This window comes from Nelumbo nucifera, chromosome 4, assembly GCF_055504915.1.
Source record: "Nelumbo nucifera cultivar China Antique chromosome 4, China Antique-T2T, whole genome shotgun sequence".
Taxonomy (NCBI): Eukaryota; Viridiplantae; Streptophyta; class Magnoliopsida; order Proteales; family Nelumbonaceae; genus Nelumbo; species Nelumbo nucifera.
In genome coordinates, this window is record NC_142652.1 from 83,541,277 (window position 1) to 83,559,817 (window position 18,541).

The window sequence follows — 18,541 nt, forward strand, 5'->3', positions numbered from 1 at the left end:
GTCCGGTTTCCTGGATCAATGACATTTTGAAAACCATCATTTATGAGAAAATCGTCCCCTAATTTGTAGAATTTATATTGCACTGGGCTTAGACTTTTGGCATTGAAATTTTGACTTCTCAAGTGGCACAAGTTGCACTTCTAATTTAATGAAGCATGTGAATTTGGATTTGTTTATAGAGTGCACCTGATGTGACAGATACATCCTACCGTATATTGAAAAAGATATTCTGATACATGGTGAGACGTGCATGCGAGGAGCGCTGTATAAAGAGCAGACTCCGTTAAATACAACCAAATGGTGAAACAAGATTAACGTATCCGATTCTATATGATTGGGGCAAGGATTAGATGATGACGAGGATTAGAATAGGAAAGTTACATTTTGTAAGAAAATCGCATCATTGGTGAATGGTGAGAAGTGAATTGACCAGCTGTTAACCTGTCACTGATGAGTTGTACAATATTTTGAAAATCAGTCAACGCAAATGCTTTTACACCGCACGTATGTCTCACTCTCATGTGCGGGAATAGACCACCTCACCACCCCCGTCCGGTAATCTGGAATTCACATCAGCGCCCCAGATATTCCCAATTCACGGACGGGACGTACTGTGGGGCGCTGACGTGAACTCCCCCAATCCCTGTCGAACGATTACAAAGCTCCCTCCCAAAACCCCTCTCTCTCTGCTACATCGGCTTTCTCTGTTGGAGATCCATCTTCTCATGTTGATATGATCCCGTTCCTTTTTCGCTAAACACCAGCTTCGTCATTGCATGATTGATTCTATGATCGCTTCGGTTGCAACCGACGTCACGACCAGCTGCGCCGTCGACACTAGAAATTGGCCAAGGGTTGAACGCGGCGGTGGTGATTGTTGCTGCTGCTCTTGGCCCGGCAACTGGGGCGTCTGTACACCCAACTCTTCGCCAACAAATTTTTCATGAAACCTATACGAGAAAGTCAGTACACCTTGTGTACCCCCGCTTTCGAGCCTAACTGGTCTGGTGATTTGTTGTGTAAGAGTACCGCCGGTGTCGGAGGCTGTTCTGAGGAGATCTTGGACAGGCATACTCACCTCTCCGATGTACCTGTCGCCCAGCTTGCGTTTACAAAAGAGCTTGAAGATGAGCTTATCCTGATTCAGATCCGGATCATCTTCAACAGTAAACGTCATGGTGACATTCCAGGTGGGATCAGTCATGCCTTCTCTGTCGATGTGGGTTTTCTGGAAGTGGTGTTGGTCACTGCTAGCCAGGCCAACCATGGCGTAGACCTTCATTTTGAACAATTTCCTTACATCGTTGAGGTCTCTCTCAGAAACAACGGTTACCTCTAAACGCCTCCTTGCCATCACTAATATCTCCTTCAAATGGAATTTGCAAGTGATGAATCGATACCTAACAGGCTAACATATTTAACTGTCATTCCAGCCAATCCCAATTCACACTTCAAATAAAAGCAATAAAAATGAATTTCTTCAACTAATTAAGGCTCCGTTTGGTGTTCAGTTATTTAGAAGCTTGGCAGTTCACGTTTTATTTTTTTCTCATTGATTGAGAGAAGATGTAACCACCAAAAGAGTCCCGAAAAGACACAGAAAGCATGTTATGGGCTATTTTCAGAAAACTCGACAAAGAGCCTTTTTCAGTTTTTTCGTTTTGTCTTCAAAACACGCGAAAGAAGTACTTTCAAACAATCAGTTATCAATATCTTTTAATTATAAAATCTTCTAAAAAAATCTTTCAGAAAAAGACTTTCCAAACGGCACTTAAAAGACTAATTATAGATGAATATCACCTATCGATATAATAAATAAAATATTTGTTCCATATAAATGTATACAATGCTTGGATGGCATGGATCAATAATTTGCTAAGCCCGACTAAATTTGGCAGGGCAAAAGATGCTCTTCGTCGAGTCAATGAGTTATATTATTAACAAACCCATATGTATATGACAATATCACCATTCTTCGACAAATAATAATAGTAGAACCCAGCTAGCGACTTGATATACATATAAACAATTAGTATACAATAACATGCGTGTAAATCATATTATAAGTTGTGGTTAGATGTTTTTTTTTTCCCTTTGTTTCCATACAAGTAACAAGGGAGGGTGTCAATATAAAGGTGAGTATTACTCGGTTAAAATCGAAAAACTGAACTAAAAATTTTGATTTTGGTTTTTTTGGCATTCGATTATTTTGGTTTTGGTTTTCAGATTTAAAAATTCAGTTAATTAAAAAAACTGAATTTTATTATCTATAATATATATATTAATATATAATACATATATAATATATATTAAAATATATATAGTGTTGAAATTCGGTTTTAACGGAAAATTTTGATTTCAGTTATTTCAGTTTTTCAATATTTTGGTTTCAGTTCAGTTTTCATTTAAATTTTTGGTTTTAAAAATCTCAGTTTATTTAGTTTGATTTTTAACAAAATAAACCGTTTGCTCACCCCTAATGCCATATGTTAACGTAACATGAGACAAAATTGTATAGTTCTGCTTGGGTGGAATGGGATTTTTGTTCAGTTTCTCATAGATATCACCATTTTCTACTATCAAAATTAGCAACAAGAATGAAATTGAAAATTTGTTGGTAACTTCACCACCTGATAAGGTGTCACTTTGGTTTGTAACAGAGACCTTGGGATGATATCCTGAGGGCGTGGACTCTGATGGTCAAACCAGTAACATCAAAAATAGAGAAAATGAGTTGAAGAGCTCATTGAAACATAATATGAGATGAGGTGAAATATAGTGAGGTGTGCCAATCCTCAATGTCTGGTGTGTCTTGTATGTAGTATCTAGTTTAGTATATCCAAACAAATGAGGAGCCCACCTATTTATAAGAGAGGAGTTTCATACAGGAAAGTATATGTCACACATGTAGTCGATTGACCAATTGCATGTGTCATGAGTTTGTATCAGGTCAGCTTAATCAGAATAGGAATAGGTTGGCTTGGCCAAATTAACTAGGCTAGGTGAGCTTGGCTATGTCAAATCATATAAGTCAGGCAAGCCTAAGTGAGCTTAATTGGTCAGATCAACTCAGCTAAGTCAGCTGGCTCAACCAAATTAGCTGCTCTTAGGTCAACTAGGACTTTTGAGGTGATGTGAGGTCAATTAACTACTTTGCCCCCACAACTTTTGACCGATGGCCAATTTTAGTTGTATCAAAAACAAAAATAGAAACATATGTATAGTAAGATCTAATTCACCTTTTAGCAAATCCATCTTACTATATTGTCATCTCAATAACCATACAATCTTCTTTTAAGTTTTATCCACGAGAACAAGTTTTTGGCCATGCTTCAAAAAATTCAACATGCATTTTCATTACTTATCCTCATCCCCACAAAATTTTCCATCCCCGTCCCCACCAAGTGGGATTTGGTTTTCGCCATCCCATCCCCATAGCATTTCTATGGGGATCCACCATTATTTTTGAGTTTTATTTCATTTCATTTTTTTTAAATAAATAATTAAAATTTACAATAATATCAAAATATATCCAAGCATACTCAAATACATTCAGACATGTTCATCCATATTTTAAAAAAATATTTTAACATTCAGACATTTTTTTTTGTCAGTTTGTATTTTGTAAGATGTAATTGCCATTAAAACTTTAACCAAATTCAAAATGCCTACTGTGATAGATCATTCTTGTCACCCATTCACAGTTTTTATTGTTGCGAAGTGTAGAATTTTCCATAAATTGTGAAATGATTATTAGTTGCTAGGCAACCAATTATAAATTCTAATTGTAGACTAATATTGCCTTTGTCATGTCGCTCATGTTCCTACACAAATAGATAGTAAAAAAGAGTATGTGAACCCATGATGGGTACAGCCCCAGTGCAAGAGTGGTATATAATATTACAAACCCAACTCGGGCAAAAATGCTCTTCGTCAAGTCAATGAGATATATTATTAACAAATCTCTATTAATATGGCAATATTGCCACACTTGACAAATAATAATTACAAACCAGCTCATGAGTTGATATCAAAATATATGCATTAATATGCATGTAAACCATATTATAAGGTGCTTGGTCATGGTCAATATAGGTAAATTTTTTATTATGAGGGAATTCGAAAGAGAAGAAGTCATGTCGCCCCATAATAACTTTAATTTTAGGTTGCCATTGGTTTGAAAGAAACAATAGGGAAAGGAAAGGAAAGCAGAAAATTCTTTATAAATCTTGTATAAGTTTTTTTTCTTTTTCTTACCTTTTTCCTTCTAACCAAACATAGTTTAAAGGTATCCCTATCCCAATCGTCAAGTCAATGAACTATATTATTAACAAATTTCTATTAATAAGACAATATTGTCACACTTGGCATATAATAATTCCAACCAAGCTCTTGAGTTGATATACATTAATATGCGCGTAAGTCATATTACAAGTGGTGATTAGATGGTATTTTTATCCCTATACAAGTGCCCAATGCTTAATCAATACAAATAAATTTATTTTTATGAGATAATTCGAAATTTCATTAGCACAAAAAAAAAGCATAACAAGAGAGAAGATAGCAGTACAAAAAGGTTAGAGTTTATTGTAAATTATAATTAGGGTTGCACACGGATCGAATCAGATCCGATAAAAGGTTGTGCAAATGATTAGAGTCTATTGTAATAGCAATAGTAGAGTTGGGTTTGAGTGGGATCAGGTTGCCCAAATGGTCAGTCTTAACCCAACCAAACGTTGAATTGGCAAAATTCAACCCTAAATCTAATCCTAGCGCCAACCCATCCCACCTAACTTTTGTGGATTTGGTTTGGTTTGGGTTCTAGTTAATCCAGCCTAAGTTGCATCCCCCAATAATGCATGTGTTTGATTTCATGGCATTTATAAATGGGGTGTTTCTCATATAACCATTTTATGGAAAAATGTCACTTTAAATATTTATTATTTTTGTTGTTTGGTTGGGCATTTCAATAACCGTTGAGTCATTGGGAAAAATCTGAATTTGAGGTTTCTCCATATGGCTCATGCACATAAATCCAAGTGTTTTTATCTTTAATGTTTATTTGATAAATGTTGAAACTAAGTAGTGGTTTCATGTACAATAAACACTAACACCTAAGTGGCATTGATGTGGCAGTGTTTTTCTAGCGAACTCCCACAGAACCAAATATGCAGATTAAAAGCCCATATTTGTTGTTTAATAGGCTGTGTACCCAATCACGTGCGAAGATGCCCATGCTCCATACATTTAGGATAAGGCCACATTTCTTGTCTTTAGAAAAAGGGATAATATATGATGCCAAAAATATATGATTACCAAAAACCCTTTGACCATTCACAACCCCCTAGACAGATTGGATGGATCAATAAGACATATTGAATTGGATCAGTCCAGATTTTCATGGTCCAAAGTATTTATTGGCTTGGATAGGACCTAATACACCCATAACGGAATTATACTGGACCGAATTGAACCAATATTTGGTCCATTGATAGAAGATAAGAATATATGTGTCAATGGACCATGTCTGGGTTGGAACCAATTTAAATTAAAACCCATCTGAATAGATTGGACGGTCCAGATGTTGGATTGGACTGGTCCAAAGTAGTCCAAAACATTCATCATATTGGATTGGACCTAATCCACTTGTAATGGACTCCTATTGGACTGGATCATATTGAACCAAATCAGGTCCAATTGAGAGTCCAAGACCACTACCACCTGATTGGTTACTGTTGAGTGAGGTTGATTGGTTGTAAGTTTCTCGGCATCATGTCTTTCAAACATCATATTCAAATCCTTTTAAAAAAAATCAATTTTGTAGTAACATGGCTTTAACAACCACCATGAAAAGAATTTACAAACGTTTACAGCACACCCCAACCATGTATTGGGAACATCTTCTAATAATAAATACGGAAGATGTTCCCAATGCACGCTAAGATGTGCATGTTGGGCGCCGCTGATTTCTTTCATCCCCAACACCCAACTGCACAATGTGTATCTTCGGTTTGACCCTCTTAGCACCAAGCCCTTTGAAAGCCAATCCGATCTCCTACTCACAGGATACACATGTTGGGCGCCGCTGGTTTCTTTCATCCCCCCATTGAATGGTGTGGGCACAGGTTTTCCCTGATGGAATGAGGTCACCAATAATTCTATTTCACTTATGATGAAGAGCTGATAATATTCATTCTGTTGTCTTGCATTCTGTGTGGACACGTCCCAGTTGATCACTTTAACTTATTAAAAAATATGGGAAATTTAAGGTTAAGTCAATCATAAAAAATAGGGGTTTTTATAGTTCAGTCCACCCCTAGGGTGGAGTTAAAATTTCTAGGGGGGGGGTCTACTAGTAGACTAGGAGGGGGTTGCAATTCAGATTTCTAAGGTGGATTGCAGTCATCTTATTTATTCCAACTGTACAATTGTATTAAAGTTTATATGGGTGGACTGAAAAATAAATTCCCCTAAAATCTTTAATTTGAAAGTAATTTTGACCAATGTTTTAAAAATCAATTCAGAGGCAGAAACCGTTTTGGCCACTGATTTTTGAGTCAACGGTTTGATCATCCAGTTTGAACAGACAGCCAGATCCAATTTAAAAAATAAAAAATAAATAAAATAGAAAGTTAAAATAAAAAGCAATAAAAAACTATTATCTGATCAAGTGCATTGATGGTTCAATCACCGGGGCCAGCAGGTCACTAATTAAGTCAATGGATTTTACCCAAGGAACTGGTTAAGGGTGAAATGAAATAGGTTGTTTGGACGGTTCCTAGGCCAAACGGCCCAACCATCTGGGTCAATGATAGTTTGAAAATGCTGATGTTGATCAATTTAATATTTATTTAAATTATATTACTAAATTTTTTAAATTATTTAATAAAAATAGTACTTGGATTGTGGTCAAACGAACTAAACATAGAAAAAATGGTTGAGTTGGGTTTCGACCAACTTGACTATCACAAGGGTCGTGTCACTCCCACAATCTTTTATTAAAACCCGTTTTTTTTTTAAGTAATGGAGTAAATCTTCTTTTATATAGACTTTGTTATCCAAAATAGTTAAATCATTATCAAGAGGATTTCCACTTCAATAGTATTGATTCATCTCGAATTAGGGGTGATCATGGCCCGGCCCAGACTGGGCTTAGCACCAATGATAAGGGATATATCTTGGGCCCGGGCCTGGCCTAGACCTGAAATGTAACTATGTAAATCTAGGTTTAGGTCTGTAAGACACCGGCCAGGCCGGTTTTGGATCTAAATTACTAATTAAATTTTACAAAATATATGACATATAATATATATATTATGTGTTTATATATATAATACTAGTGGGAACCCGTGCAAAACACGGGATTTATTAAGAGAAAGATAAATAATAAAAAGGGTCATACACTAAAATACCCCTTATAGTTTCATGGATTTACTAAAATCTACGCTATATTTAGCATTTTACTAAAATACCACTTATAATTTGCAATGGATTTAATCAATCTTCCCTTAGATGACAGTGGAAAATGACAGTGTTGACCTTAATGTTCATTTAAATAAATTTAATCAAAAGAAAATAAAAATAAAAATACCATTTTTGCCCTTAATAAGACATGGGCAACCACTCTATTGGCTACATTTGTTCAATTTTGTTTTTTATACAAAAAAAAAGTGTTAGGGGTATTTTTGGAATAAAAAATCATGGGCCTAAGGGCAAAACAAACACTCCTTAATGAAATCGTCGGCTTAAGGCCCCGACCTCAACTGTGAAATTAACCTCCATCCCCGATCCTTGATGGGGATGGATTCCCCGTGGGGACCCGAATCCCTAAAATGTTTTCAGATAATAGTATTTTTTAAAATAAATAAAAATTTTAAATTATAAATAATATTTTAAATCCATTTTGATATATATATATAATATAAATAATATAATAGTATATTTAATATAAATAACATTTAGTCTAAAATGTTTTATATCATAAATCTAAATTTTAAATGTATTATTTAATAATCGCACTGTAATTTTTAAAATTAAATTATATTTTTAAGTTTAAACCTTTTGAACAGACTGATCAAACCAAAAAATTGACCCAAACCAATACATTATGAATGGGTCGATTTTCACAAAAGGTTAGTTGGTTTCAACTGACCAATTCCCTAACCTAACCAGGTCAATTTGGTTGGCCAAATAGCCTACGACTGCACCGAACCAACTCATGAACACTCACAATTTCAGCTAAATTAATATTTTTATCTCTAATAACTAACAATAGTTTAATCTCCCATAATTATTGAAAATTTATAGCAAAAATACACAATTATTGAAAATATATTGATAATGAAAACTACAATAATTACAGAAATTACAAAAATACAACAAGTACTAAAAGTATATTAACTTAGTCAACAAATAGTATAATCTCAAATAATAGTTTAATCTCTACAAAATATTAATCAATAACTTATAACAAAAACACAATAAATACAATAAGTACAATAAATTAAATTTAAAGATTTTAATAAAAGTAATTTAATCTTCAATAATTATTGAAATTTTTCTATTAAATAACTTAACAAAATAAATTTATACATACTTAAAGAAAACACATTTATCACAAAAGACAATAAATATTAATTTTAGTATATATAATTATATAATAAATATAAATTAAGAGTTTAAAATTATTATTAATAAATTTTTTTTGAAAGTTATTTTCTCGAATTATTACTTGATATAAGTGAAATTAACTATTTACAATATTATGTAAAAATATTAAATTATTATTAATTTCAATATTATGTTATAACTATTTTTCTACTTTTTAGATTTTTTTTAAATTTATTACATAATTTATTTATTTGAACTATTTAAAATCTAGTTATTTTAAATATTTTTCTATTTAAGATATTTAGTTATTTAATTACTTAAATAATATGTAAAATATTTAAATTTTAAAATAATAATTATTTATTGAATTTAATTTTCCATAAAATCATAATTTATAACATGGTTACACAATTTCAATATTAAATTTGTAATATATTAAATTATTATTAATTTAAATATTATGTTATAATTATTTTTCTACTTTGAAGAATTTTTTTATATTTATTACATAATTTCATTATTTTAACTATTTAAAATCTAGTTATGAGAAATATTTAGTTATTTAAATATTTAAATAAATTATAAAATATTTAATTTTTTTTTTATTTGAATTTTATTTATTTAAAGCTATTACATATTATTAAATATTTAAAAAACATTTAAATTGATAATCCAAAAAAACATAATTTAAATTGTTAGTACATAATTTCATGATATACTTTGTAAAAATATAAAATTATTTTTTGTGTTGTTAATAAATATTTTAAAGTTATTTTATTATTTTGTTAGAATATTTAAATATTTTTTAAATTTTTTAATCCAAACTTTCTTTTGATAGATATAGATAAAAAGTATGGGAGAGGATAAATAGGAATTAGAGATAATTTAGGAGAGAAACTCTCTACTCAATTAGAGATCATTTTGAAGATAAATAGGAATTAGAGATAATTTAGAAGATAAATTAGAATTAGAGATAATTTTGGAGAAAGTGGGGGAGGTAGTTTAGGAGTAATTTTAGGAGAAGAGATTATTTAGGTTATTGGGAAAGTGAATCTCATTGGTTGTTTCAAAAATGACATGGAATTAAAAAAATAAAAAATGAAAAAATAGATAAGTAGCTTCTCTCAAAGGAGAGACATGCTGACCTGGCAGGACCAATTTTAATATATATATATATATATATATATAGCAAAACAGTCTACGTCACCATGTTTCTCCTTGCTGGTTACCCCAACCCTGCATTCTCCTTACTCTCTCTCCTCCCCCTATCCCACCACTCCTAAACTACCATCTCATCACTCTCCCTTTCCTTCTATATTAGGATGATTTGAATAGAAACGAAATTCACTTAAAACTTTTTATGGGAAGTCTAGGATTTTAAGAGATTAGATCCCCCCCCCCTTTTTCCATTCCATCAATAGCTTTTTCTTTTTTCATTTCATCTTCCGTTTATATTTTTTTCTCTGTTTTATTTCCATCCGATTAGTTTCTCTATTTTATTTGAATCCTACCGTTTTTGTTTACTGCATCTGATTCCTGTATTGTTTCCGCTTCAAGAGGTATGCTTAACGTTGTGTTTTGATTGTTCATTTCAATTTGGTTGCCGTTTCTCGACGAATTTTATAGGTGAATGGGATAGAAAAACTCACTGTATACCTTCACCCCCTGTTGGTTTTTGGCGATAGTGTCGATTGACATTCTTCGGTAGTGTTTGAGAACACTTAAAAGAAATACTTATTTAAACAAGCGCTTCTTTTAAGACATGGGACCACACATTAAGTGGTGGTTTTTAAGTAATTATGGGTGTTTGGTAAAAAATAGGGTAAGAAGTACTTATTATTAAAAAAAAAAATACTTCTTAAAAAAGTGACATAAATGTAGCTTTTCTTTCAACACTTTTTGAAGAAGTGCTTCTTTATTCGAATGGGACAAACCTGTCCCTCCTTTTTCTTTAATGACAAAACTACCCCCACTCAAGTTTATCATCTTCTTCTTCCATTCGAAACCCTATAACAACAGGCAGCGGCGACATTTGGTTGCAGGTCCACCAGCAAATTTGGTTGTTAAATCCAATTTCTTTGTGGAAAATTGCTTGTGTAGCACTTGTTATTTTCGATTGAACAGATATCCTCTATGCCCGATCTCTGCTAAGATCTTTGGGTTGATGCCACATACGGATAGTGACTTTCTCACAATTTTATGTCAAGATCAAGTTGGAGGACTGCAACTAGTGAAAGATGGGAGATGGATCACTGTAAACCCCAATATGGAAGCTCTAATTATCAATATTGACAACTTATTTGAGGTACTCCAATTCACTTTCATTACTGCAATATTGAATGTCATCCAATCCCAGTTGTTGAACCCAGATGTTCTTGCAATGCAGGCATGGAGCAATGGTCTTTATAAGAGTGTTCAGCACCGGGTCATGGAAAACAAACAAGTGGAAGGATTCTCTGTAGCGTATTTCTTTTGTCCATCCTACGATTCTGTGATAAAAAGTTGCAAAGAGCCTTCGGTTTATAGAACGTTTAGCTTTAGAGAATATCGACAACAGGTTCAAGAGGACGTCCGGAAGATTAGGATACAAGGTTGGGCTTTCCAAGTTTCTCCTTTGAAGCTAGTGCACTTCAACAAGAGCGGAAATGGAAGCAATGGAATCCTCCTAGGCATGAAGTTGGAGGCAAACCAGATGCTAAGGTATCAAATGAACTAGCTGGGGATAAATCTAGAAGACAACGGAAGGAGAGGGAGTCAAGAGAGACTCAGGAGGCGGAAATGGGAATCCAAGAATTTTGTGAAGGTTGTTAATCGGAGGAGTCTTTCTATTGTCCAATCTACAGTTCCAGTGAAAAAATGAGAGGGAGAGGGAGAGATCTGAATAATCTACAGTGGAGGGTAAAATTGTCATTTGTGTCAATATAAGCACTTATGGGGAAAATAACTTACCAAACATCTCCACCCCAATAAGTGCTTAAAAACATAATAAGTGATTTGAAAAGTACATTACCAAACAGCCTTAAGTGGTTATTAAAATAAGTACTTGTGTAGCAAGTACTTAATCATCAAACAGGGCCTTCATTTATCAGGTTAAGAAGATGAAGTTTTTGGGTTGGGTCCATGTTATTTAGCTATGGACCTTACGCAATACTTAAATAACCCGTTAATCGAAATGAAACAGGTATAGACCAATTCAATTAATCATTCGGCCCGGTGTTGTCCTCTTGAACCAGTCTACACCAATGTAATTGCAATGTCAATTAATAAAAATTTATTATTAGTTTAATTAATAATTAATCATTAATAGCCGAATGCTATCTAAAGCTGACCTAGACCGATTTTATTAATTACAATTCCAATTTTATTAATTACTAATTAATAAATTACTTTTGTTAATTAGTAATTTTTAATTATGTTAATTACTAATTAATGTTTATTAATTTAGTTAATTAATAACTCTATTACTAAATAATTATTAATTACTATTTTCAATATATATAATCATCATTTATTACCTCATAATATAATAATTAACAATTAATTTTTAATTGTTAAAAACTAATTATTTATTAATATATATTACAATTTAAAATATTTACAAACTATTCAAATGAGTAATGATTATTGAATGCTTACTTTTTTATATATTCACAGTAATAATAATATTAATCATTATTTTGGAAATTAAATAATAATAATAATTACTAAATATTGATTAATTATATTAGTTAATATTTAATAATCATTTATTACCTCCTAATATAATAACTCACAACTAATTGTTAATTTGTATTACACTTTAAAATGGGTAATAATTATTAAAATATCTACAAACTTTTAAATCAATCAAGTAATGTTTATTGACTATTTACATTTTGTAATTCATTTTATATATATATATATATAGATAGATAGATATATACCCAACCCTGCATTCTCCTTGACTCTCTCTCCTCTCCCTCTTCCCACCACTCCCAATTTGCCACCTCAGCACCCTCTCTCTTCATTCCTCTTTCTTCTCATTAGATTATCTGTCTCCCCCCCCAACTCTTGTCTCTCACTCTCTATAACAACCTAATTTATCTCCTTAATTAGCTTAATATATGTTTTATCCTTTCCACTTCTATTTCTAATTCCCCTCTATTCTCTCCACTTTCCCAAAAAAATAGGGCCACAATTTATTAATATTTAGTTTTCCAAATCAAACAATATTTATATCTATAGACGTGATTTCAACCAAAGAGAGGGGAATAAGGGAATTCGATGTTTCCTGTTCATGGCATCTTCCATTGTTATTAAATAATCTATTCTTAAATAATAATCTATTGTTAAATAATCCATTAGCTATGAAAATTATTAAGATTTTTAAGAAAATATTCTACCAAAAATTAATAAGCAATCCATTATTTAATAATAAATAATCCATTATCATTGTAATTTAATAAATTTTTACAATATTAAGTTATTGATAAAAGATATTGCTAATTAGCATAATTTACTAATTTCTATAAAATCAATAATTATAGTTAAAAATTATCAAATAACTTAGGGAAACTCTTTTACTAATAATCTATAATTATTTTTCAAATTAACAATTAAAAAAATTAAGAAATTAATCTATGAAAAATATTCTCCAAAACTATTTAAATAATAATCCATTATTGTTTTCAATTAAATAATTATTAAAAAATTTAGGAAAATTAAATTACGAAATTAATCTATTAGAAATTGTTTCATAATTATTTAAATAACAATCCATTATTTTTATTTCAATAAATAATTATTAAATAATTGAGGAAAATTATTAAGTCTATCCCCTTTGATCTAGACCACTTGGTTGACTTCAATCATACCTGGTTTTATATTAATTAACAAATAGTTTACTTTTAATTAAAAATAATGCAATTTACCATAATTACATTTACTTGGATTAATAGTAATTAATTTGGATTAAAAATTAAATAATTTACATTAATTTATTGTTACTATAAATAATTAATTTACTATACATTACTACTATTCAATAGCAATTTTAATAATTGTTTTTGGAAATTATCATAAAATATTGTAATTTATTGTTATATTTAATTTACTATTAGTTAATTATTTATAAAAAATTATTAGAATTGTTTGGATGGCAATTTTCCCAATAAAATTGGGGCCTTGCACTGCCCCTGTGCTGAATGGGGCAAGTTTTCTCAAATCTTAAACAAGCACGGGGTAGAGACGGGGTGGGGATAGGAAAAACATTTTTTCCCCAAATTAGGGATGGAGTTTCCATATAATTCCCCAAACCCGATGGTAAATTAGTAAAATATCCATAGATATAATATTGAATTTTAAAATATCTCTAACTTTTCCTCATATTCATATAATCCTAGGATCCCATTATTTCAATTATAAAATACCCCCAAATTGTCATAATAAAATTCCTAAAATATCCCTAAATTCCCATAATCCTATTTGTAAAACATTCATAAATTAGATTACTTTAAGTGGTTGCCTCAAGGTAGGGAAATTTTGGGGATTCCCTATCCCTAGCAAGAAATAAATACCTTGCCCCGAACCCACCCCGTCATTGTGGTCGAGGCAGGGATGGAGTAGATTGTCTTGACTTATGGGGGTGAGGGACAAGGTTGGGCGCCCCATAATTGTTTATTGATAAAAGATATTATTAATTAGCATAATTTACTAATTTCTATAAACTTAATAATTATAGTTAACAATTATCAAATAATTTAGGGAAACTCTTTAACTAATAATCCATAATTATTTATAAATAAGTAATTAAAAAATTAAGAAATCAATCTATGAAAAAAATCTCCAAAACTATTTAAATAATAATCCGTTATTATTATTCAACTAAATAATTATTAAAAAAATAGGAAAATTAAATTCAGAAATTAATCTATCAAAAATCATTTCATAATTATTTAAATAACAATCCACTATTATTATTTCAATAAATAATTATTAAATAATTAAGAAAAAATATTAAGTCTATCCACACTGATCTAGACCATTTGGTTGACTTTGATCATACCTGGTTTTACAATAATGAACAACAAATGGTCTACTTTTAATTAAGATGAATGTAATTTACCATAATTGCATTAATTTACTATAATTACACTTACTTTGATTTATAGTAAATAATTTAGGCTTAAAATTAAATAATTTACATTAATTTATTAAGTATATCCACACCAATTTAGACCACTTGGTTGAATTCGATCATACTTGGTTTTACATTAATTAACAACAAATGGTTTACTTTTTATTAAAAATAATATAATTTACCATAATTACATTAATTTACTATAATTACATTTACTTTGAGTAATAGTAAATAATTTAGGATTACAAAGTAAATAATTTACATTAATTTATTGCTATTATAAATAATTAATTTATTATACATTACTACTAATCAGTAGCAATTTCAATATTTTTTTAGAAATTATCATAAAATATTATAATTTATTGTTAGTTAATTAGTTATAGAAAATTACTAGAATTGTAGGGATGGCAATTTTCCCTATAAAACTACGGCCCTACCTTGCCCTGCCACGAATGATCCAAGTTTTCTCAAATCTTAAACGGGAACGGGGCAAAGACAGGGTGGTGGGATAGGGAAAATATTTTTGCCCCAAATTAGGGATGGGGTTTGCATATAATTCCCTGAACCTGATGGTAAATTAATAAAATATCTATAGATTTAATAATGATTTTTAAAACATCCCTAAGTTTTCCTCGTATTCTTATAATCCTATGATCCCATAATTTCATTTATAAAATACCCCCAATTTGTCATAATCCAATTCTTGATATGCCCCGAAATTGTATCCTTATCCAATGTTTGTGGACAATATTGGCATCAGAAAGAAAACATGGACTTTATTTAATTACTAGCCTTACCAATCACATGTACCCTTCTTAGTTATGTGAGGCGGAAATCTATAACACTCGAAAGATATGGTACCAGAAGGGCTTTGACCAATTAATGCACCCTATGAATTGTGATGAACACCAACTGGTTGATCACCCCCGTTATGATACTAATGGATTGGATGTAAGCTTTTCCAGTATCATATCTTTTTGGTATCATAGTCGAACCTGAGAGGGGTAGGGACTATAGATTCAATGCACTAATCAGAAATTTGAAGTGAGAGATCGAGGACCATAAACCATATACACTTTACAAGGGTCAAGAGATGTGCTTGGTTTATCAAAAATAGCATGCCAAATAAGCCCCTGGACTCCATCTAGGAAGAGTGCATATATATAAATGTTATCATTTTCATGATCGACTATTGATCAAGCATATTTGTATTTGTGATCCTCCCAAATGGAACTTTAGGCTCCATTTGGGAAGAGTGCAAAACCTAGTTTGAGGGCAATATGCATCCCAGGTCATTTTTCTTGTCGTTTGGCAACGGTGTGAAAGAAATTTTCCTCAATTTTGAGGTGTAAATGTAAGTCAAAATTTTGGAATTAAACATGTGTTCTCATTTTCCATTGATGGAAATAGAACATTGATTTGCTCTCTTTGTTGCCTCTTGCGTCTTGGAGGAACCATAAACCCTCTCTCACAAATGCCTCTCTTATTATTGTCTCACAACACAAATTCATCATAACCCCTACAATTATCACCTCCTTATTCCCTCGAAACACATCAACCATGGATGATTGTATCGTTGTTCCACCACTCCCCTAGAATATCGTAGTCTGACAGTGACCTGTGGCAGTGGCAGGTAAAAATTACTTGCACCAAAACACTTTGAGAGAAAAAGATGATGGTTGTGTTGATGGTGGTAGAATCAGCTTCCCCATCGATGAGAAGTAGTTATGCATGTTGATTACCAAGAGAATGGCGGTTTTTGGAACTTGTTTGTGACTAGCACGTGTAAGAAGACAGAACCATTAGATTGGAATCATCCTTACAATGTCAAAATGCTCAAGAACAGAATGAGGAGCTATGTGATTCTCTTCTATCCAATTAAATTGAGAAATAGAGAGCAAGGGGATTGTAACATCAAAAATTTTCCAAATGACTGCAAATATGTGCCCCCGGTTTCCCCTCTTTCCTACCAAACACCATCGGTGCAAATGGGGTGCCAATCGGCATAATCTTCGCATACCAAAACCAATAGAATTTGCATTTGCACTCTTCCCAAATAGATTCTTAATTTAGAGCAATAATTAACGAAAAAAGATGCACCATGGCTTCATGTACGACATTTAACAAGAAACCAACTCTAATCTTCCACCCAATAACTTGGTCTCATTGGCAGGGACCCAAGTGTGCAATGATTTGTGAGAGAGGAGATGTGAGATTTACTATATATGATTAGAAAATTGAATCTCACATCTATCCTTGCTAAAAAATTCAATGTACAAACCATAGTTCAAAGTATGATACATCTCTGTATCAGCAGAGGGAATCAGAATCCTAATTCCCAATATTCCTGTGAAGCATTCCTCCATTTGAGGGAATGATTATTCCTTCCTCCTCACGAGAGAATGATGAAAATAAGTTCAATTTGATTTGGATTTCATTTCCAATTCAAACCAAACTGGTAAGAGGAATAAACTATTCTAATTCTGATTCTGATTATTTTAGACCGGGTTTAGTTTTCACAGAATTTGTACTCACAACACTTAATAGTCGTGTATTTGAAACATCTATTCTATATTTTGATTCCCATTGCTCCTCAGATTCTGATTCGGGACTGTGATGAACGGGAGACAAAATCTACACACCCGACTGAACTACCTACAACAAGTGAACACACCAATGATCACTATGGACCCTATCTCTGGCATGTTCAGCCGTGAAAGATAAATCAGCCCGGTGTGGTTTTGTCTCCAACAAATCCTCTCCCCAAAGACACTAAGATTCAGAAAAACAAACTGATATATAAATAAAAATGATAAGGTCAATAAGAGGGTTTTTATCCACAATCATATCCTTAGTCAAAGTCTAAATTCTAACGATGCAACGGTACGGTACATGTCGGCGGCCAACTAGGCCAGATGCTACGTTACTGACTTCTCATCTTGATCCGGTTCCTTTTTCTCCCAACATCAGCTTTTCCTCAGTCCATGATTTCATCTGCTATCACCTGTGCTGCAACCGACGTTACCAACTGCTGCACCTTCGTCGTCAGAGACCGGCGAAGGGAAGGACGCTCTGGTGCCGGTTGTGAGTGTTGGGGGGACTGATCTAGGCCCGAAAACTGGGGCTGCGGCACCCCCGAGTCGTTGACAACAGAGCCTTCATGAAACCTACACGAGAAAGTCAGTACACCTTGTGTATACCCGCTTTCGAGCCTGACTGGTCTGGTGATGACTGGTGGAGAATTACTGTCGGTGCCGCCGGAGGCTGCTCTAAGGAGATCTTGGATAGGCACGCTCACCTCTCCGATGTATTTGTCGCCCAGCTTGCGCTTACAAAAGAGCTTGAAGGTGAGCGTATACTCGTTCAGCTGGACATCCGAGTGATTTTCAACATCAAACGTCACGGAGAAATTCCAGTTGGGATTCGTCCTGCCTTCTTTGTCGATGGGGGTTCTTTTGAAGTGCTCTTTGTCACTGCTAGCCAGGACAACCATGACGTAGACCTTCATTTTGAACAATTTCCTTACGCCCTTAAGATCTCTCGCAGAAACAACGGTTACCTCTAAACAATTCCTTTCCATTTCAGAAGCAGACTCCTGATTCAAGAATCAGCTTTTAAGGTATTGGTAAACGAAAGAAGTAATAAGCTTGATAATTATGGAAGAGGTCAGACATTAGATGTATAATGAGCGTATGAGAACCACATTTAGCCACGCCTATTGGCATTCACTACGCGGGCCCAATTACATTTAATATGCGGACAGCTCACCATCTCAGTGAGCTGTCCGCAGGGAGAAGATAAGACAGTCAT

General features: G+C 32.6%; 2 protein-coding genes and 1 pseudogene across 2 annotated transcripts; 1 reads left to right on the top strand and 2 right to left on the bottom strand.

The window, feature by feature from the left end:
* Positions 1–769: 769 nt before the first annotated feature.
* LOC104606225 (protein SRC2 homolog) lies at positions 770–1,354 on the bottom strand. Its single transcript, XM_010271325.1, has one exon. The coding sequence runs from the start codon at positions 1,352–1,354 to the stop codon at positions 770–772; it is 585 nt and encodes a 194-aa protein (XP_010269627.1).
* Positions 1,355–10,564: 9,210 nt separating this feature from the next.
* Positions 10,565–11,228, top strand: LOC104606224 (gibberellin 2-beta-dioxygenase 8 pseudogene; annotated as a pseudogene).
* A 6,480-nt stretch (positions 11,229–17,708) lies between these two features.
* LOC104606112 (protein SRC2 homolog) lies at positions 17,709–18,541 on the bottom strand. Its single transcript, XM_010271167.3, has 2 exons — positions 18,500–18,541; positions 17,709–18,326 (listed from the first exon to the last, which is right to left on the bottom strand). Exons 1-2 carry the CDS (start codon positions 18,539–18,541, stop codon positions 17,709–17,711), a joined length of 660 nt encoding a protein of 219 aa, XP_010269469.2.

What these genes read in the sequence shown, in the direction of transcription:
- LOC104606225 (XM_010271325.1), bottom strand. Translation starts at nt 1,354, where the DNA reads ATGGCAAGGAGGCGTTTAGAGGTAACCGTTGTTTCTGAGAGAGACCTC.
- LOC104606112 (XM_010271167.3), bottom strand. Translation starts at nt 18,541, where the DNA reads ATGACTGTCTTATCTTCTCCCTGCGGACAGCTCACTGAGATG. An exon ending in GCGGACAGCTCACTGAGATG is followed by an intron (nt 18,327 to 18,499) that starts GTGAGCTGTCCG and finishes TTCTTGAATCAG; the next exon opens with GAGTCTGCTTCTGAAATGGA.